At 37.3% G+C, this 22436-nt stretch overlaps 2 protein-coding genes across 5 annotated transcripts in view; one reads left to right on the top strand and one right to left on the bottom strand.

Annotated features, from left to right (window-relative positions):
• The window catches only part of LRFN4 (leucine rich repeat and fibronectin type III domain containing 4), a 14886-nt gene extending 1283 nt beyond the window's left edge, over positions 1-13603 (top strand). The window contains exons 1-3 of one of the 2 annotated variants that reach the window (XM_075188738.1): positions 1-114; positions 6112-7513; positions 11109-13603. The exon at positions 1-114 is cut by the window's left edge and continues 1283 nt beyond it. In XM_075188738.1, the coding sequence (XP_075044839.1) occupies positions 90-114; positions 6112-7513; positions 11109-11892 (2211 nt within the window). In that variant the 5' untranslated portion in view covers positions 1-89 and the 3' untranslated portion in view covers positions 11893-13603. The remainder of the gene's footprint in view (positions 115-6111; positions 7514-11108) is intronic. The other variant, XM_075188739.1, reaches the window with a different exon arrangement.
• The window catches only part of PC (pyruvate carboxylase), a 341750-nt gene that overhangs the window by 30377 nt on the left and 288937 nt on the right, over positions 1-22436 (bottom strand). The window lies entirely within an intron of this gene.

Genomic DNA, 22436 nt, shown 5'->3' with positions numbered 1-22436 from the left:
CAGGAAAATCATGCCATTTATTGTAATGAACATGCAGTTTATGTTTCTGCAAACACAGCCCAATTATATTTAACATACGTTAAGACGATATGGTTATATTTCTTATTGGATATAGTAAGTATCTTACCTATATTATCTGTGTGCTTAAATATCTGTATTAGATAATAGAGGATGCACCATTGTATACCTAATAGTTTCAAGATGGATTTTAAATAGAGTGTGTGTGTGTGCGTGTGAGAGTGTGTGTGCGTGTGAGAGTGTGTGTGCGTGTGAGAGTGTGTGTGCGTGTGAGAGTGTGTGTGCGTGTGAGAGTGTGTGTGCGTGTGAGAGTGTGTGTGCGTGTGAGAGTGTGTGTGTGTGTATATAGTGCTAGTTATTAGCTACAAGTTAGTAAAGTGACTGAAACTATGTGGCTAGAAGATGATTAGAAACTGGTTTAAGGCTCCTACAGGCACACACTGGTCCTGGTGCCTGACCTAGACGTGAGAAAGGCCATCTTCTGAACTTTGATAAGGATACACATTGCAGGGAATAAAAAGGGGTGGGGATTTCAGTACATGGTGAAAGAAACACCTAGAAAAGAAACATCAAATGCTGCAATAGGTATATGTAGAAATATGGGATTGATGTTTAGACAAGACAGACATTGTGAGAAAATAGACACGGTCTTGAAAAAAAAAACCTCCGGGGGACAGAGTAAGATTTCAGTGTAGAATGACATGTCACATGTTTGATAGTCACATAGGATTTCAAAAATAGAGTTCGATGCATTGAATTAGTCACCATAGAGAACATTGCTTGTGCTATCTGTTTGGACAATTCAAAATACAATGTATCCTGTAACGCAAATGCAGATTTCCTTAATTTAAGAGACAAGTAGCTGTATAGAGAAAATGTGGAAAGAGTAGATGCCAACATACACTTCCAACATATTTCACTTCTATTGTTTATAGCAGTGTATGACACTTTCTGTGCAACTACTGCAGCAATATCATCTAAAAGAAAACAAATAAAAATATGCAAAAACCACCACTATCTGGGGTAAATGTCAGTGAGCTTGTTTCAATCTGTACAATAAGAATGCTCACGTCATGCTGGGAAGTGTAACCAACAGTGCAAATAAAGTTATATACAAAGATTATGATACACACATGTACACTTACTTTTGTGGTTCAAAATTTCCACAAAAAAATAATTTACACAGTATAGTTAATGAACATGACAAAAAGGTTTTATATTAGAATATATGCAATTTCAATTTTCGGTTGAATTCAACAGTATTACTTGATAAGGATTTTAAAAAGGATTATAGTACATATCAAATGTGATTTTTTTTTTGATTTTTTTTAAGTGCAGTGATTATTAAAGCCTTCCTATTTGTTGTGGCCCAATTATATTTAGTGAGTGTAGCTTTATCTTACAAGACCAAAGTCTTCCATAAAGAACAGCATGGAGTCCTACTGCAAATTATCGGTAGGAGGTGCTACACTAAAACTAAATATGTAGGGAAATTTGAAAATCACATGGGATGAGGTGAGCATTGAAACAAATATTTTTTCATCGACTCAATACTGCAATATATGTTGTGACATTCCATCGGTAACGGCCTGCAGAAATCTGCTATACAACCATCAGAAGACAGCAGAGCATCAGAGCCTGTAAAACGCTTTGTGACTCTCTGTCTGAGAAGCTGTACAGTGTCCTTTAATACATTCACATAGGAGCTTCCCCTTAGAAAGCTGCAGACCACTCATCTTCTGTCATCTCAAAGGGATTCACTACTATTAGATCCCTTCAGTGCCACAATAATTTACATTACAATGTGGCTGCACAATTTGTGAAGTGAGGAAGATCTGCAAGGCCTTGCTTATATAATTTCCCTGCTTGGTGTCCATCTTAACCCTAATATGTACAGCATAAATCCTATCTTCAGAAGAAATGCCTAGCAACCATTTGCTAAGCAACAAGGTATGCAGGTGTGGAGGACGACAGAATGGGAGAGTGGTAGCTTACACTATATAATGATGTTGTGTCTCTCTGCAGTATTAACAGGGTCTGTATTTATAGTGTGCATAAGAGTGTGTAAAAAAAACAAGCTGTAACCACATTTTCAGGAATCAAAAAGCAGCTTTAAGTTCTGGCTTTCCACACTTAAAGTAATGCCACCCAAAACGGAAAAAAAATGTAAAATCAATTTAAATCATAAGGACCATCTCCCGATGCCAGCTATGGTCTGGGGAAACTATTCTCACTCCTGCCAAAGCAGCTTTTTTTCCCCAGTGTTCCGTCCATGAACAAGCTACTGGTAGAAGTAGTTGGAGGGCCTGCTGGATTGAGTGGATTGCTACAACACACTAAGGGGTTTACGTAAGCCAAAACTCAGGAAAAAAGGTCACCCGGGAATGACACTCTCAGCAATACGTTCAAGTGTTAACTTTGTCATAAGCTATTCTATGCTTGTTGAGGATGGTGGAAAATAGGTTAACTTTTCGTCATTTGGCCTTAAAACCAACTGCCATCGCATGATGTAGTTACTTATCCGTTTTCATATTGTCCGGTACCGCCGGAGTGGATTTTCCCCAGCAGGCTGTATACTCCTCCCTTCCTTATGTCAGTCACACCACTATGTGCAAACACTGATGTTTAGCCACTAGTACAATAGATAAAGAAATGGATGGTCATTTTAGCCTCAATGCAGTGTTGGGCTGCCGATGAAAGACAAAAATCGCTACCACCAAGGAGGGTTTTTTTTTTTTGTTTTTTTTACCTCGCGCTCGCAGGACAACCCAGGTATGGTAAATTGTTCCGGTACAACAATCTATCATTGAGATAAGCAGCGATACAAAATGTTGGTTACCACTGTTCACTGGCCATCAATGACAAATAGACCCCTACGTACGATTTTTGTTTAAATTACCAATCTCCCCTCCATTTTCAGTTTTGAGTGTAGGGTGTAGTCATGGACATCAGGTTTCATCAAAAGCCTTCTTGTTACTTGCAAAGCAACAAAAAATACAATTGTTTACTCTGGAGCGGAATTTTAAAGTCATAAGGGATTTTCAAGAAAATACAAAAAAACCCCATACATAGCTAACCATGCATAATGAACACCATGCCCTACAAGCTAGTGTGGACCTATAATTAGGCACACCATGGCATCTGGTGCAGACACCAGAATGCAACAAAATGTAGATATTAAAAAAAAATAATCCCTGAACATTAAATAAGTGTTGTTGTGTCTTGTTGATCTAACAATTAAAGAATGTGCCTTTTAATGCATACTAACCTAATACAAGTAGTTAGAAAAAGGATTAGGCTTATTACTGTCTGCATGGCAAATTTACATAAAGCAACATCAAGCAGAAACTAATATCCCTGAACACACAAGTATTATAATATAAAGTGTTAAGATTCACCAACATTTGTGACTTTCACAACTTTACTGAACCAGCAAAATAAAATCAAAATAAAATATTTTCATGTACACTTCTGTGTGGCCCTGCTGCACAAAGAGCAAATTAATTCTTATAAAAGATGGGCATATCAAGAACTCAACATAAACTCATCAATAAGGTTATGTATAGACACACGAGGACACATTTAAAAAACAGTGACCTGCATTACTTAGGCACCCAAAATTGACAATCAATATACAGTCTGTTCATATTGATTGATTAGGAACACACACCTCGGCTACATGTATTCAGCAGCAGCATAACTGCAGCCCACGGTGTATTTGTGTTGCACTGACACGATGTTAAAGGTTAGAGATAGATCCAGGGACAGACCGATATTAACCCTGACACTAAGCTCCCACCAAAGATTTCCCTCCCGCCTGTGATTTTATACAGATACTCAGATGAAGAGCAACACCGATAACAGTCAACTGGAAACAAGAATAATGTCGAAAATAAAAAAAGAATACAAAACAAAACAAAAAAAAGGCAGAAGCGGAAAGAGAAATAAGAACAAACAAGACAAGTAAAAAGCACAGCTTGTGGGTGCACGTTTCCAAATGGGTGCATATTTTTAATTATTATTTAATCTTAAGGGGGTTGAACACTTTAACTGGTAGATTTGCTCCGTCAAGAAACTCGTAATTCAACTTCCCTTAATTCAGTTCCTACCTGACTCCTATTACACTGACTAGCATTTTAAAGAAACAGATGAGGTTATATAAATGTAGTTGCTTTTGACAGATAAATGAAAGTTAACAAGTCATGAGAAATAATACCCCAATTGTTGTGCTGCATGTGTAACATCCCACTCTTAAAATTTTTGGTACATCTTATGGCATACTTACCAACCTTTGAAAAGTTAATTACGCGAGATCCCAAGGCAGGGATCGTGGCTGGAGGGCGTGACAAAATGCTGTTTTTGACGCAGGGGGTGGGGCCAAAATGTCGCAATTCACCGCCAATCACATCATTTTGACAAGCAGGTTGCAGTATGTGGGATACTTGCCTGCTCTCCCGGGAGACCTACCCAAATTTCGTGAGTCTTCCGGACATTCCGGGAGAGTTCGCAAGTATGTCTTATGGAGACATTTTAGAGGCCTCCCATACAGAGTGAACAATATTGTTCAGTGGCTTCAGAAGCTTTAGCAACATTAAAATGATGGAGGTACAGTTGAGGAGGACTAAAATAAAATGTTTGTGGACTTCAAAAAAAAAAAAAAAAAAAAGAAAAGAAAAGGGAAATTGTATTCAAGTGAAGGTTCTGTACTTGAAGAAAATCAAGTGTACAAGAAAAGCATTATTTACACAACATGCTAGTTCACAGAACCTTTTTAAATATGGGTTACAACAATTGTTATGGCACTTTGGTTGAGAATGTGGTACAGAGAGCTTGACCTTCACCTTGATTCAAATGTATGCCTTTAGGTTATAGTCTAGAGGCAGAAAACAGCTTGATGAGGCACAGAAATAAAGGAGCTGTCTGAAAATTGATCCTGTAATAGAAAGATGCAGGATGGAAATTCAATACTATTCAAGAGGGCTCAAGCAAAGGAGGACCATTATTCCAGCATATTGTGATGCTAGCAGTAACAGAAATAGCAGTGATGGTGGTTAAACATTTATAATCTATCCTCATGCAGTATGTGAGGTGTGAGCAAAATAATGGATTCTATTAACATTGCCTTTAATGGCATTCTCAAGTGGGTTTTCATGAACAAAAAGATAATTTTATGATGGAATGTAAAATATTCTAAAGTTGTGTTTATTATCGTTAATACCATATTCAATTCAAAATAAGTAAAAACATTAAATAAGGTATTCTATTATGTTACACTTAAGTTCTCTCTCTATGCTTATTTCATACTGTAGCTGCACCCTAGTCGATGACAACATTTTCAGCAGAAGAGTAGTTATACAAATCATTTGACTACAAATGAACAGTAAAATTGCAGCATTCAAATTGAAAGCGGATATCCATTTATTGCATTGATAGTTTTGCTTTTTAAAAGGAACAAGGCTTTAAAAGTGACCAGTCAGGCCTCTTTAGAACTATAATAAACTGGCTGAACATTGTAACTAAGACACATCTTTCAAATGGGCTGTACCTTTTTTTTTTTTTTTTTTTTTTTTTTTTAAGTGAAGTGAATTGGGTACAAAACCACACTACCGGCCGTACTCAAAATCTAAGTGTATTTTTAGAGGATGTTTAGCATGATTTGTAAAGTATTTTTTTTTCAAAAAAAAAAGTTGCAATTTGGTGTATATGTAAAGTGAATCAGATAAATAGTACAAAGGCAGGTCATTTTGTAGGTTATTTACTAAAATAAGACATTCCTATTTGAAAGGATATTATGTTATTCCCGAATGAATATGTGAAGGTTTACAAACTTACAAATATATTTTGTATTCACAAGTTAAACCCATGGAGGAAACAAATTACTTTTTGTATTTATTGTTTTTTTTAAAGAAGTCCTGAGTAAATGCCTGTACTGTTTGTGCTCACAGAAAAAATAATTTAGATGGGAACAGCACAAATAAATTTACATGTATTTATGGAAGTGTTGGAACTAAATACAGTAAATTATTGACTTTGACAATAATGTTTTGAAAGTACTACAAAATATTTAAAAATCTATCCCGATTCTTTTTACAGGGGTAAATACTTTGTCTACCATGGAAAGCTTGGTCAGGGGTGTTCTGCTGGTAGGAAGCCTTGTGACCATGGTCCGTAGTTGTCCCTTCCATTGTACTTGTCAAAACCTCTCAGAGTCACTCAGCACACTCTGTGCCAATAAGGGGCTCCTTTATGTGCCACCTAACATAGATCGCAGGACTGTGGAGCTACGATTGGCTGACAACTTCATCCGAGTGGTGGACCAGGAAGATTTCCTTAACATGACAGGATTGGTGGACCTTACATTGTCAAGAAACACTATTGATAACATTCGACCTTTTGCCTTTGGTGATCTTGAGAGTCTGAGGTCTTTACACTTGGATGGTAACCGGCTAACTGCCATTCACGAGGAAGCTTTGAGAGGTATGCTCAACCTTCAGCATCTCATCATCAACAATAACCAGCTTGTGACAATCCCAGTAGCCACTTTTGATGATTTCCTTCTTACTTTAGAGGACCTCGATTTGTCTTATAACAACTTGATTAGTGTTCCATGGGAAGCTATTCAGAACATGGTTAGTCTACATACTCTCAATCTTGACCACAATCTCATAGACTATGTAATGGAAGGCACATTCTCTGAACTATACAAACTCTCCAGACTTGACATGACATCTAACAGGTTGCATACACTACCTCCAGACCCTCTTTTTGTCCGTTCACAGACTGGAGTGGTTAGCCCTACCCCTTATACATCCACAATCGTGCTCAATTTTGGCGGGAACCCATTTCATTGCAACTGTGAGCTCTTATGGTTACGTAGACTGGTGAGAGAAGATGACATGGAAACATGTGCTTCACCTTCACAGCTAGCTAGACGTTATTTCTGGTCTATACCAGAAGAGGAGTTCATCTGTGAGCCTCCATTAATCACTCGTCATACACATCAGCTTTGGGTGCTAGAAGGGCAAAGAGCAACTTTGAAGTGCAGGGCAATTGGGGACCCAGAGCCTGTTATTCATTGGGTATCCCCAGATGATAAGATAATGCCAAACTCATCCAGGACTGCTTCCTACAGAAACGGAACATTGGATATATTGGTTACAACAATCAGGGATGATGGAGCATATACTTGTATAGCAATCAATGCTGCCGGTGAATCAACAGCCCAAGTAGACCTAAAAATGATCCCTCTGCCTCATCGAAACAATGGGACAGTTAGTGTACTGAGGCAGGATCCTGGATCTTCTGACATTACCACTTCATCCAAGACATCTGCTAATGTGACAGAGGAAAGAAAGACACCAGAAACTGCTGTTGTAGTATCTGATGTCACATCATCTTCTGCATTGATTCGGTGGTACATGAACAGATCAGCTTATGTAGTGTGGATGTACCAGATCCAGTACAACTGCACAGTTGATGAGACATTGGTCTACAGGTAAGATCAACCCATAATAAATGTACTAATATAAATAGTGCAACCTTACTCAATGTAAAGTATATAACTTTGTATGGAGTTCAAAAGTAATTCACAGCTTGTGTTACACACTTAAAAACACATTATAGCCATCGTGTGCATGGACATACTAAAAAGATTAGCAAAGACAACGTGTTTTTTGCTTATTAATGCACTATTTTTCACCGGTATTAACGGCTACATACCATTATTAATGAAAGTGGACTACATTCCAGTCTTACCTTGTTTTGTTATTTTTCCACAATAATTACCATCAACATGTTAAGTAACTTTTCAGAATGTATTAACAATCATATTTTTCATTGGACTGTGTGGGACAGTGAAAGCGCAGCACGTAAAGCTCATTTTCTACTGCTCCCACTAAAGCAAACATTCTGTAATAACCACATATTTTACAGTCTAACATGATCACAAATAACCATAAGAACATTACATTAAACAGATAGCCAAGCAACCTTATTTCTAAGTGCAAAAGGCACATTTTTGACAAACCCATCAAATCCATGACCTTTAGATCTCACAAAACAGGTTGCTGCAGATATTGAAATATTGACATGTGTGTTTAATAGGTTAAATTTAGCCCCATGTTAAAAGAAAAACGCCAAATGGCTGTAAAGTGTTTAAGGGTTCTAAGGCTTATATATTCCAGAAAATCAAGCTTTTTAGGTGAAAGACGACACTGATAGGAAAACGTTGCAATTGGCGATTTTCGCAAACAGGACTGTAACTAGAAATGCTGCTTCTTCCATACAAAAAATTCCAGATCATTTTGTAGCTTACTAATTATTATAAATAGGACATTGACTACAGAACAAGCTGCATTACCATGCCTTTGTTATTTACATGCTATTGTATCCCCATTCATCCATTGCTATAGATAGGTGTATTGGAGAAATGCAGCACTGCTATTTTATTCTGTTACACAGACTTACCTTGTAATACAATAGTACACATCAAATACAAACACTTACAAATACCATACATATAAACAGGACAAGCAATAAATCAATAAACCACCACTGGGCTTCATTTACAGTAAACTTTATCAAGATTATCCACTGAAACAAATGTAACTACACCAACATTGTACTGGCATGTATGAAATTCTAAAATTAATCAAAAAATTAAAAAAGTATCAAGAAAGAGGGGAGCAGGCACCAATAAATGGGGGCTCATAACTATTCACACCTAAAACAACTGATGTGGTGAAATCTAGTATTACTATAGCAATAGGTTGTCATTTGTTTTAATATCTATTCTCTGACAGGCACAAATTTGGCATTTCCTTTTTTACTTGTCAGTAAATTTACTGACTTGGCAGTTATGGCGAGATGTATGCTAGATGCGGTATCTTATTGATTCTGTGTGCGATTCTACTGGTCCTGAACAATGTCAACATTATCCTATCTACCGTTACCATATTTGTGACTTTATTAAAGTATACAGTACCATCACCCCACACCTTAAACAAGATTACACAGCCGGATAAATTGTCAATGCAACAGTAGGTTTAATATTTTCCTAGTTAGAGCCATCATACTCAGGACAAATTATTCCGTGTGGATACTCATGCAGTACATGATATTTATAATGCAAGCCAAATAGAGGACATAAATAGACAGAAGGATTAGTAACAGAATGAGAGGTCTTGATTGATTCAATTGAACAGTTTTAGAAAGGGGTATAGTGTGTTCTTTTATTTGACATCATCTGTGAGGTGACATTTCCAAACTGGACCAGAAAATAAAGATTTACACCCCAAGCTCTATTAGAAACACCTGTATATTTCGGATAATTATTTTCTCTATAGATTAGTGATGAAGGGCACATAAATATGCTGAGGTGTGTAAAGAGAGTCTACATAAAATATTTTAATAATTCTTGAGTATGAAGCCCAATTCACCAACATCAGAGTCTGAAAATCAAATTGCTGTGGAAGACCATTTCAATTTGTTTTTTCACTGGGCTATAATAAACGCTAATGTAGATGAGCAAGTCAATGTGAAGATGACCTATCTGCATACAGCATCTATGAACTCTATGAGAATAAAAAAAGCTCTCAAACCTTTAAGGCAGCAAATATGTTGAAGCGTGTAGATTGAGTCTGCGTCCATAAAGATAACCAATGGCATTACAGCAAAAATGTTTCCCCATCTAGAACAATTACAGCTCTCCTTATTAAAAGAGCCTAAGAGGAGGAGTATTCATAGAAAAGTATACAATTGTTTTAGAATCCGTCTCCATACAGATGCTGTATAGAGATATATATATTTCGCATCTCAGATTTCTTAACAGTCCCATTTTTCAGTTTGATTTTGCTGTCACACTTTTGGACAACTGAACCCAATTACTAAGACAATTGCACTTTATTTCAACATGGCTTCTGTAGACTGTCTGCAGGTATAAATATCAGCACAACAGTCCCAAGGGGATATTGGAGACATATTCCACTAACCGACAGTTCCCTAAAGATTACAGAATGGAGCCCCACAGATTTCTGTATGCATGCTGATGAAATGCTGTGATTACACCTAGTATGGATTGTGAGCAAAAATATATACAATCCAACAGTGCTGTGAAGTAATTTCTGTCAGTTGTAAAGAGCGATAAGGCCCCAACGGATATTAAATCTCTTAAGGTTTGCTTTACAGTATGATTAATGTTCTTGGTGCCACTGATTACTTGGCAGGCATGCTCATCAAATTAAACTTGATCTAATGCTTTCAGTATGATTTTTATACATAGTACTGACTGGGAATACCTTTTAGTAGTAAGCCAATGGCTTTCAATTATTTTGCAAAAATGACAATGTGTAAATGGAAGCAGTGCATTGTGCTGAAAGTGGAACAAATACACAAAATAAACACAGCATATTAAAACTCCAAGGATTCTTGTTTATGAATATGATAAATGCATGTTATAGAATACAGACTTCTATCAGGTCAAAAACTGTAGATGCCATGATACGTCTCGGCTCTTAAGGTCAACAGTTTTTTGTTTTCTTTTAACTCACTCAACTTTTTCATATTGTTACGAGAATATACTTTTTATTAGGGTGTGGGTTGTACTTGTGCAGAAAACAAAATCTACTAAGCAACATATATTATTTAAAAAGGACAGCCAAGCTTACAGTGCCAGTTGACTTAAATGAAATAAATTAATAACTAAGCAATATGTGAGATATGATGATACAGAACTATTTACATTTCTGTATGAGCCATTATTCGGTTGTTGGACATCTGCTGATAAAAAGAGGCAAGGGAAGTCCGTTAAACTATCCTCCAATGGATAATGAACACAAACACAACTTTTCTCTCATTTCGCCAGTTCTGACATGGTCTTGACACTTCTATATTTATTAATGGTATTAACTGTTTTTATATTAACAAGCTTATATTTTAAACTTTGATTTACCGGTCCTTTTAGAACAAGCATCTGTTCCAACATCAAAGGAAAAGTAATGCAGTAGAATTTGTTCAAAGCCATTTTGGAAAATTGCTGTAGGTTTAAGTCCACTTTTAGCTAAATGTACTAAAAGTATTCTCTCTTTCTACAGGATTCTGCCATCGACAACCAAGCACTTTGCCTTGAAGCACCTGGTGTCAGGTGTAGATTATGACCTTTGCATCTTGGCCATTTTTGATGATGTTGCAACCTCACTGGCTGCTACCAAGTCCTTAGGGTGTGTTCAGTTTTCCACAGGAGAGGCATACCCAGACTGCCGTTCACTGCATGCACATTTTCTGGGGGGCACATTAACCATCATCATTGGAGGAGTTATTGTGGTCACATTGTTGGTATTTACTGTGATTATGATGGTCAAATACAAGGTATGCAGTAGTGCCCGCTCTGACATTCCAAAAGTTACCGACGTTTACTCACAAACCAATGGAAGCCAGTTTATGTCCAACGGCATGCTTCTACAATGCAGACTAAACAAGGAGTGTGCCAAAGCAAGTTGTTCCCAGGGCACTTATAAAGAGGATACCGGGAGGGTTGTACATGGAGTTAAACCCCAACGTAGAAAGGCCAGACATAGAGAAGTGTCAGAAAAGGATGACAAAATCATCAAGGCTTCTGAACCTGAGGGACCACATTGGGGATCAAGTCCTGAAGATGGCACTAGTTTCGGTGTTCCCAAAACCAAGCGTAGCTGTTCTGTAGACATGGGGGAAATGGCAACGACCACATGTTATAGCTATGCCAAGCGACTGAGTGTTATATGGACAAAGAGGAGTCAGTCTGTGCATGGCATGCTTTCACACTGCGGGACAGAATTGCCCAAGGGAAAACCAGTATTATTCAATGGCTCAGATGAACTTGAAGAAAGTGTAGTGTAGTTGATGCCAGTGTTACTTTCAGAACTCTTATGACTACCTCCCCATAGAGGAAGTGCAAGTTTTCATTTTGTTCTTCAGAAATGAGCCATGAGCAAGCACTTCTTCATTCTCTCAAAAAAGTGTTCAATTTGCAATTTGATTACAAATTGGTTTATTGTGAATTGCCTGGATATTACCACAGTCGAAAAAAATAATAATTCTCTAGTCCTAAAAAAATAAAAAATAAAAATATTTTATTTGAATGTGGAAGGAGATTGTGACATTCTCTATGGATGTGGTGGCACCTTGTGATTACATCCTTGATGTATTTGGTAAACAATCTTTCCTGACCTCAGAGGTATGTGCCTCTGTACATATGCAAATGTTCAATTCATTTTTTGCAACCCGGCCCCCCCAAGAAATTTAGCCACATCTGAATCGAACAAGAGTTATATGTAACAATCAATGGTTATTGGACAAGAGCCTGCATGGAAATATTGGGGGCAAGCTTGTGAAGTCTGAAAAGATCAGACTTGGTCACATACAGAGGCACATCAGGAGGTGCCACCACCTTCCCATCAACAGAAAAATGGATGAAAACTTGCCAGGTGGGTTCACAAAGCCATGGAAAAAAGTTTAACCATAAAAACACTAACATTGATTTATGTTATGTACTGACTATGTGTTGTCCAACAAATGACTAGAACAGAAACAAACCCGTTTAAATTAGCCTTTGGCCAATGGATACAAATGTGTATACACCATGCTTGGTATAACCTATTGAAATGGATCCAAAGTGCAACCTTGTCTTATTTTGCCATTAAGTGTTCTGCTTTATCCTGACTTACAGGCAACTTACCCTTTTCATAAATGCAAATGTTACACAGTGAGTTAAAATGGCTGCAGCACTTTAAAGTTCTCACTAAAGTTAAAAATATCAATCTATAAATATCTCTACTCATTGGATTTTTTTTCTATCATTTACCAATAAAATAAAAAAATACATGTAGTGGTGTCTTAAGCTGCAATTTTGTGAGACATTTTCTGCTGAATTCACTAACAACAACCAATCAGTATGGTAAATGCAGTCCATAACCGAAGTCCTAACTGAAGTATTTCTACAAATATTTGGATATCCTTTGTATTCATTCATTTGGCTTAAACTGCAACTTTCGGGAAAAAAAATCTAAAATAAACTAGAAGTTGGCACTCTTCTTGTTCCAAAACATTTTTAAATGTCAAATACCCTTTAATCACACCATGCTCGTCATTGTCCAGGAGAAACAAGTTAAATGTAAAAGGTTGGCTCAATCAGCCAGTAAAAACAAAATTAAAGAAAATAAATGCCATGTTTATTTAGTGATGGAAAGAAAAAAAATGTGTCTGGCAGTATTAGAAAAGACTTTTTGGTTGTTTAAAATGTATGGATGCTTGTACTCTTGCCTTTTACACAATACATCTATTCACTTTAGGTACAAATTCTAATAAACAAAACAGGCTCAATTTGTACTCATCTTGTCTACAGATTCTACAAAGTCTTACTCAAAAGTCATTGTAATTGTATTTTCAGTATTGTGAACATCACTAGATTTGTGGTGTTTTTGTGTTATATAGTAAGGCTGGGTACACTACAGAGTTTTCAGCCAATTATCGGGCAAATCAAATGATAAATGACCGTTCCGCCCGATAGAGTGTATACGCTGCAATGATGAACAATTATCGTTTTACAGCTCATCATATCGTTTCATATGCTTTTTAAACTAAACTAAAAAGGTTCATAGATCTGTATGGAGTATGCAGCGTCACAATCTTTCAAGCAGATATTAATGACAAATGAAAAGTACACATCTACAGGTAACTCGTGTAAAATGTGTAGTGTGTACACATGAAATCGGCATACTGATTGGGACTTTATTTTCCTTTCCTTGGTAAAATCGTTAAAGATGTCACATCGAAATAAATTTTCTGTAGTGTCTACCCAGCCTAAGCTGAGGTTTCTTTTAATCTGCATTTGAAGATTTTCCACAATGTGTGTCTTACACACTTGTGATACAGCAGACACCCCTATTAACCCATCTGAAATGTTATTGCTATTAAAAAGAAAGACTTTGTTTGATATTAAATGACTTCAAGATCATGAAAGATTGGTCTACCACTACCCAACTAATGAGCATCTGTACGAAAAAAAGACAACAGATCATTTCTAAACATTGCTATACAATAATCATTTTTTCCAACTCAACTAAATTTGCAGGCTTCTTAGGTGCCTCCCACAAAGCAAAACTACACACTTAAAAAATTGTTATTTGTTGTGTACAAAACCATTTTCTTCAAGCTTGATGACATGCACGCATATTTTTCCTACATTGTTTGCAATAAGCCAAAAACATTCCCCTGTATTAGACACATAAATAAGATTTTTTTTTTTAGCAAACTAGTTACTAGTTGTTCTTTCTCCACAGGTCTATTCACACGCACATATACTCAGGGGTGAATTGATCATAGGCCTTAACCAGAATTTTCCCAGTAGGCCGATGACAATTGAGGCTGTCATCTATATACTTAAGCAGCTAATTTTTTTTATTTTTTTTTTACCTCCCAGCAGCGCAGGCCCCGCTCTGTCAGGCCCACCCCTACCAGGGGGCCAGCCAGGTGGGCTTTGGTTAGGTCAGGGGGAAGCTTCTATATTTCCAAACTGAGTGGAGGAAGGTGGCTGCTATGCTATTATACTGTGTGAGGGAAGGGGAGCTGCATTGTTACTATAATGTGTGAAAAAAGGAGGTGCTGCTATGTTACTGTAATGTGTGAGGGAAGGGGGGGCTAAGTTACTATAATGTAGTGTGAGGGAAATGGGTGGGTGTCTTAATATAATGTGGGGGTGAGATAGGCTATTAATTTAATGGAGGAGTGTAGGGAGGGGCTAATTATTTAATAGGTGCTATTTTATTTTTGGGGTATTAAGGCATTATTGCTAGGGCCGTTTGCGCTGTCACAGGGGTGCCGCAGGCGGGGGAAGAGAAAAAAACCCCCCAAACAAACCCACAAACTTACCAATCCGGCAGCGCCCAGGACCCAGCATCCTTCTCCCTCCTCACTGAATGTTGGGCATGACGTTATCACGCCCGACATTCAGTGACAAGCGGCAGGAGAGAGGAGGATGCTGGGTCCCGAGCACCGCCAGATTGGTGTTTTTTTTTATGTTTATATTTTCTTCTTCCTGGCCCCCGGGATGCATGGGGGGGGCGCAGTGTGAGTGGAGACGCAGAGGGGGCGCAGTGTGAGGGGAGAAAAATAAGGACATTCCCAGAGACAAATTTTTAAACCCTGGGATGGTCTCTGGAAATTAGGGAGAGTTGGCAACTATTCTTCTGCTCCTTCAAATTCTTAAAGGTTGGCAAATGACAATTTTATTAAACTGGTAAGTCACATCACTTTAAAAAAACTTAACTTAAAGAACTTAAAAAAAAAAAAATGGTGCAAAGGTCCCAATTTGATCTCCTTTTAATGCTCACCCTGCAGATCAGGGGGTAAATGTACAAAGCTGCAATTTTTTCAGTGATTTGAAATTGCTGCAAATCGCTAGATGTCACCGGCGATTTTATGTGCGCCATATGTATTAACCTGAGATTTTGTCATTCCAAAATCCAATCTCTGGCATGCTTCCACTTGTAGTGTCACAGATATGCACTTTAAATGGTATCCCCATCTGGAAATATTACGTGTTGCCACACCAGAAAACATAATTGCCCCACTGGTAATGAAATCATATGCCACTATAATATAAAAAATAAAATTAAAATCCCATACATATAATCATTAACGGAATTTGGCCCACTAATTCATAAAATAATTTGTTCCCCATAAGATAAATCATTTTTGACCCTCAAAAACAAAAATCATGTTTTACTTAAACTTGCATTGTATCTCCGGTTATATTTACTTTGTCCAGCAGTGTAAAAGAGACGTGTTTGCTTTCTATAGGCAAGATTACCAGAGTGTTGATTCTGCCCATTTTCATTTGCATGAATAAAAAGTTGATGGTGTAGGGACAACAACTATTTAATCAGTAAGAGGAGAGATAGAAGGTATGTGGGACTGGACTTCATAGGCCTTCTATGAATATGCTGAATGGTGCAAACAAGGAAAGATGAACTTTATTCTTTCCTCCCTCAAACTTACCCAAAAAACAAAAAATATGTAGCTTTCAGGGGACTGCTCTTTTAAAAAAAACTTTGCATTCAATTTCTGCTTAATTGCCAAATCAATAGTAAAGATCACAGTTCCATTTGCCAGGTAATCCAGTTTGGTTACCCAGATATACCTCTGTATACCTCTGCAGTGGATTCCAGAAACTACCTTTAACAACAGTTCAGTGCTGCTTCACCACTTTGGACACACTAATATCTAATGAAGCTTTGCATTTCCAATGACCATCTAGGTGAGTTAATGGAGGAAGCAGTGTTACACTACAGCTCATTACAATTAATCATGTTATCAAAACATGTTATGTATAGCTACTAGGGAAATGTGTTTCATTAATCAAACTGCTCTTCACATACCATCTTTTCCTTCACAGTAATGAAATAAAAATATGCTTTCACATTACTAGATTCTGATTTACGCCATATGATTACTCAGATTAGCACATTTTTCTGTGATATGAAAGCAAGATCTGAAATTAAAAAGATGTAATCTGCAAACCTTGCCCAGTTATGAATTCTGCTATCTTTCTTAGCATTTGCAAGTCTGATGGTTTAACATATCATAGCAGTAAAGAGAGTCAAGAATGGCATTAAATATAAAACATAGAAAACAGAATGCAAGTGCAACTTAAATGCTATGCTCATTCAATAACATTTAACGGATAGGTACAGTACAGTCACTGTCCTGAATATGCTACTACACAGGAAGTCACAGGACTAGTAAGTCTGGTATAATCATAGCAACCATTTGGTGTGGATGCTATCCAGGATTTGTATGTGTCTTTTGAAAGGATTTGTGCGAAAAACTAAAATATTTTGGAAGAGGAAATAAAGTCACAGCCAATGCATACAGAACACCCACTTGAAAGGTTATCTGAACTATGCCTACAATTGCTGCTGACCTTTTCTCCAAAAAAAAAAAAAAAAAAAAAAAGTGCAACACCCAGGCATATGCACTTGTGCACTAGCCATACCAAATTTTGGATAGGAGCCTAATGATGCAGCTCTTACCTCCCAGGTCTTTGTTCTGCTCTTCATGCAAGCATCTCTCACAAGAGGTCTCAGAAGTATGTTATTTAATGAGAACAAAAGCTGGGAAAAAAAAACCTGCAACAGGCATTCATTGCAGCCTTTGCTATTACAAGCTGGTCTCTTCTGGGTACCACTAGTACAGTCAAACAGAGATTAAATTGACTTCAACAGTTGCTAGGAAACTCCAGCATTCTATTATTCAAACAGTTTGTTTACTATCCTTTTATTTCTATATTTCATACTGTATGTTTTGCTCTGGTTTCTTGCTTTTCCATCTGTGTGGATCTAAATTTACATTGAACTTTAAACAACAGCAATCCTATGAAACACAATGGTTATTAAAAACCTTATTCACTTTTAGGGAGTTTTATATTCTACAAAAATAACTCATAAGCATTAGGTGTTCATTTTAAGCAACACTGATAGCATAACAGTTTGTTAAAAATGCCTCTAAAACACAAGTAGTAGTAGTAGGCAGTGTTATTGAAGGGTTGGACACAAAAGTAGAAACTGAGATATGCGACTACTACCCTTTCATAGACCTTGGCTTGGTTCCACAGTTGTACTGATCTAAACGGACTATGGGGCATGGATGTGAAAACACTGATCTTTCGAGTAAACGATAGCCTTCTACTATGATGTAGCCAGAATCACGTCTTTTCAGTTTAGAAAAGCATTTAACAAAACTGTCATTGTTTATTAGAGGGTTTATAAAATACAATAGTTCCCTCACTGACGTGTTAATGTCACTTGTTCTATTGCAATCCACACATTTGGAGAGGAAACAAATACCATTATACAAAGAACAGAAAACAAATCTATCAGAATTGAGGGCTCCCAGTGGGAGGCATCTTGTAGCATGCACTTCATACTTACAATTCTGTATCACAAAAAAAATAACAGTTTGAAGGCAGATAAATAAGTTGCTCACATTTGACAACATTATCACAGTGGTTTGTATAAAATGAGCAGTCCTCATCACCCAGCAAGGCAAGTACTCAGCTCTGCATTCCTTTTCTTAAGAAAAAACAAATGAATACTGGTTACCATATAAAAACTTTCTTCACTTTGAGCTACACCACAAGCCTGATTACTCAGCCTAGAACTGTCAGTGATCCACTGTTGCATATGTAACTGGAGGAGGCAAGTTATTCTGTGCGTTTTTTGGAAGAAAAAAGAAAAAAAACAAAAACCTATTAAGAGCAAACAAAATAAGCGAAGTAAGGCACACAGGCAAGTCCATGGCATGGGACAAAAGGCTCACGGTTACAGTTCCATTGGTCTACTGCCCTTTCATCCCTGCAGGATTCATTTGTACATGTCATACCACACAAGAGGTTATTTACCAACAATGTGTGTGGGTGCAACAACCAATAAGCAATTAGATTTGATAAAGTCTAATAAATTACAATGAAAGTGCATGCCTATCTTTTTATAAATCACACATTTGAACATTATCTGTTTGTTAAAAAAAAAAATATAGTCCCAAGTTACATCGTAAGTTATGATTTTTACTGTGCCTGCACTTGTTCAAGTAAAATATCTTGCATAAGGCAGTATTTTTTAAAGCAGAAGCAAACAGAACTTCATAAGGGGATTGACACCACTCAGCTTGTATCAGTGGTGACAAGACATAGCTTTAGACAATGCTTAAAGCACAGATCATGTATCTGGTTAAAGAAGGATAGCTACAGGTGTAGATAAGGTTGCAGCTCCAAAGTAATATTTGGCCACTAGTTATCTGGTCTGTCGTATGGCATGAAATGGGTGCAGGGTTAAGAAAGCACAGTCCTAATCTTAAGTATCTGAAACCAGTGAAAAGGGATTTGGTTATTTCCAAGATAAATTTCCTAAATTGTTTTTACAGAGAGGCACCTATTGTATACGTAACCATGAGGAATCAAGTGATTTTGCTGTTTCTGGCAATTTTTGGGGGTGAGCTTTTAAACATTGGTGATTTATAGGTCAATTTAGACCCTTAATAGATACAATGATCTGGAAATTAACCTGTTAATCACTAAAAAAAAAAATAAAAGAATGTGACTTTTATTACTATTTCCACAAATAAACTTTTAGCAGATCTCCATAAACATTGCTAAAGGTAATGATTTATTCCTAGAAATGGTTCTACAGAAAAACACACTGGGATATTTAAGTGAATGTTTACTTATCAAACAATATCTTCTACAAGTAAAACAATATTCACTGTATTAAATGTAACATATTACATCCCAATGTTAAAGTGTTCTTAAAGCAGCAAATCCAATGAAGAAAAATTATTCATCATCATCTATTTATATAATTATAAAATGCTATCTCTCTCGCTCAAAGATCACTGTGGTAGGCTCTAAGAAGAAACCTTGCCAGAAAACATTTTTCCTTGGTTAGTTTCTTCAGGCTGCTGTTCATTATATAGAATTCTGCACAATGTTGTCATGTAACTACACTGGCAATCACAGTAACATAGCAACATGATGTAGCTAATTGATCTCAGAGGAGTGTTCCAATGACTGTCTGTTCATGCACTGTAAAATGCTCTCCCTCATCCTCTCCTGTCATCACATGATCAGAGACTTCCTACGACAATGAAATGTATGGAAACAGCAGAAATGGAAGCTATGGAAAGCAATTCAGACATTTGAACATGGCACACACAGAAATTCTGACTCCACATGAACTTGCTTGATTTACTGACAGACAAATGCACTCCAGCTGAGTGTCTGTGAATGGCAGCCATATTCGCTTCCTCTCCAGAGAATATGAAAAGGAGATAATGATTTGTAGGAGGATAACTATCCAATTCATACTTAAAAAGGCACTTGTCATTTAAAGAAAAATAAGTATATGTGAGATTGCAGCTTTAAGAGTATACTGTATTAGGTGATTATAATCAATAACATGAAAAATTCTAAGTGCATCAATAATACAAACATTTGTGAATAAACAGTATAAAGTGCATTATTGTTACAAAGTAGAGGATTACTAAAAACAAGCAACACTTGTCCCTTTTATACTGAGTAAATGCTGTGCATCTAATTGATATGTAGTGTATGGGAATTTACAAAAATGCAAGCTACCTTATATAACAGCCACTAATTTCCCTTTAAGATATAATATATATGTACCTTGAAAGAATTTGAGAGGTTTAATAATAGCTCACCTCAACAACAATAGATGTACAGTCAACCACTGCAGGTAAAAAGAAAAGCCCTTCATATAGATTACCAAGTGGAAATTCACTGTATAACAATCATACTAATATTATTCTTCCCACAAGCTCACTTTCTTTAAAGTATCTCAAGATCTCAGAAGCTCCTGAGCATTTTCATATACATTTATGAATTCTTTCATATAATTCAACTGGTATAATTATTTAATTATATAGCGCCAGCAAATTCCGTAGCTCTTTTGCAATTGGGATGTTAGACTTACTGTGCTTTTAAGCTGGTTTGAAGGGGATGTTGACTTTAGGATAACTAAGTCCTCTTAAGTGCCACCCCCCCCCCAAATGTAGAAAACATGGAAGGGTTCCTTACCTTTTACTTGAGGCTGGGAGCCTCACGTAACATATCACAGTCCAGGGAGAGGGATTCTGTCCATACCTCGAATGAACCAAAAAATACAGGGAGGCCCAGGATATTGGGTGAGAAATAATACTGCAAAATGTTTGCCTTGGGGTCCCCCATGCCTGTATCTGAGTGAGGTGATAAATGTGATGGTGGTGTGTTGCTACAGAGGTTAGGGAAGTGTAATGTGTTACAGGGGAGAAGCATGGCTCACTCCATATTAGAGATGGTCACTGACCCCCATGTTTTGCTTTTGTATTCGGTTTTGGATCTGGATTACCGTCATGTTTTGGTTTTGCAAAACCGCCATTGCGTGTTTTGTTTTTGTTTTGCTATTTTGTTGGAAAATCAATGTTTTTGGGCCTAAAATAACCCAATTTAGTGCTCCACCTGTTTCATAGATAAGTAATCTAATTGTAAAGCTAATAAATCATCAAAAAAACTGTTTAATTCCTGGTAGGTAGGCCTTCATTTATTCTACACACAAAACAGATTGTCTTCCTCTCCATCTATGCATATTGGCAATGCAGCCATAGTCTTTGGATGTATATTACACCCTACACTTATAGTTAAATATGTAAAGAAATGGAAAAAGGCAGTTTGCTTTTTGTCTCTCTAGGCCCCCCTCCACTTGTTGAAAAAAACAAAAAATTCAGCCGTTATAGACTGTACAATATTAATTGAAATGGACAAAGCCAGTTTGGGGTCAGTCTGTCTATGACACCCTACCCTTAAGGATAAATTGCCTAAACAGCAGCCTTTCAAGACAGTACGTGATATGGAAATGCCACAAGTCCCTTTCCTCTTTGGGGGTAGATTGCATCCTACACTTACATAGAAAGTTTTAAAAAGATGTTATCGTCATCATCTTCAGCTTCATCCTCACCCTCATCAGTGTGTACGTCATCATCACAGACTATCAATTCATCGCCGCTTGAATCCGCCATTAGAGAACAGTCAGGTCTTGGATGGTGAAGGCCTTCCTCGTGGAAGATGTAGTTCATTTTTATAAACATCATTTTCTCCACATTTTTGGGAAGTGACCTTCTACGGCGATCACTGACTAAGTTCCCTGCTGTGCTGAACACTCGTTCAGAGTACACACTGAAGGGTGGGCAGCTTAAGTATTGCAAAGCAAGTTTGTACATGGGTTTCCAAATGGCCTGCTTTTCTTCCCAGTAAGGAAAGGGACTGTGACATTTCCATATCAACTACCTCTTGAAAGTAATCCTCCACCATCCTTTGCCCATAACTCCATCCAATACGAGTATAAACATGCAAAGTGACATTTTTTTGAAAAATCCTTCAAACCAGCCTAGATGTTAAATTGTTCTGGTCTGCCCCCTGCGTCTTCCCTGCTTCTTTTTGGGAAATTTAATTTTTTACGAGCAGCAGCAGCTTGAGAAAGTGAAGGAGGACACGTCGTCAAGCCGCGGCCCAGTTCAGCGGCCAACTTGCTGAGCAATAGCTCCTTGCAAAAGTTCACATCTCGCTTATTTACAAGTAAAGACTCAATGTAGGTCTTGAACTCGGATCAGGTCGTTTTGGCCACTGTGCTTGATCGAAGGTTTAAGATCTTAACTCGAGGATCATTGTGAAGCGAATGAGGTACTTGATCGACAAGGCCAACATACTTTTCTGAATTGCTTGCTTTCAGCTCCTCCTTCATTTTCTCAAGCTGCTTTTCCAATAGTCCAATTAAAGGAATGACTTGGCTCAAACTAGCAGAGTCTGCACTCACCTCACACGTCACAACTTCAAATGG

Source organism: Mixophyes fleayi, chromosome 10 (genome assembly GCF_038048845.1).
Source record: "Mixophyes fleayi isolate aMixFle1 chromosome 10, aMixFle1.hap1, whole genome shotgun sequence".
In the NCBI taxonomy this organism is placed as follows: Eukaryota; Metazoa; Chordata; class Amphibia; order Anura; family Limnodynastidae; genus Mixophyes; species Mixophyes fleayi.
Note: the sequence above shows the minus strand (reverse complement) of the source record. Positions and strands in the feature narration are given on the sequence as shown.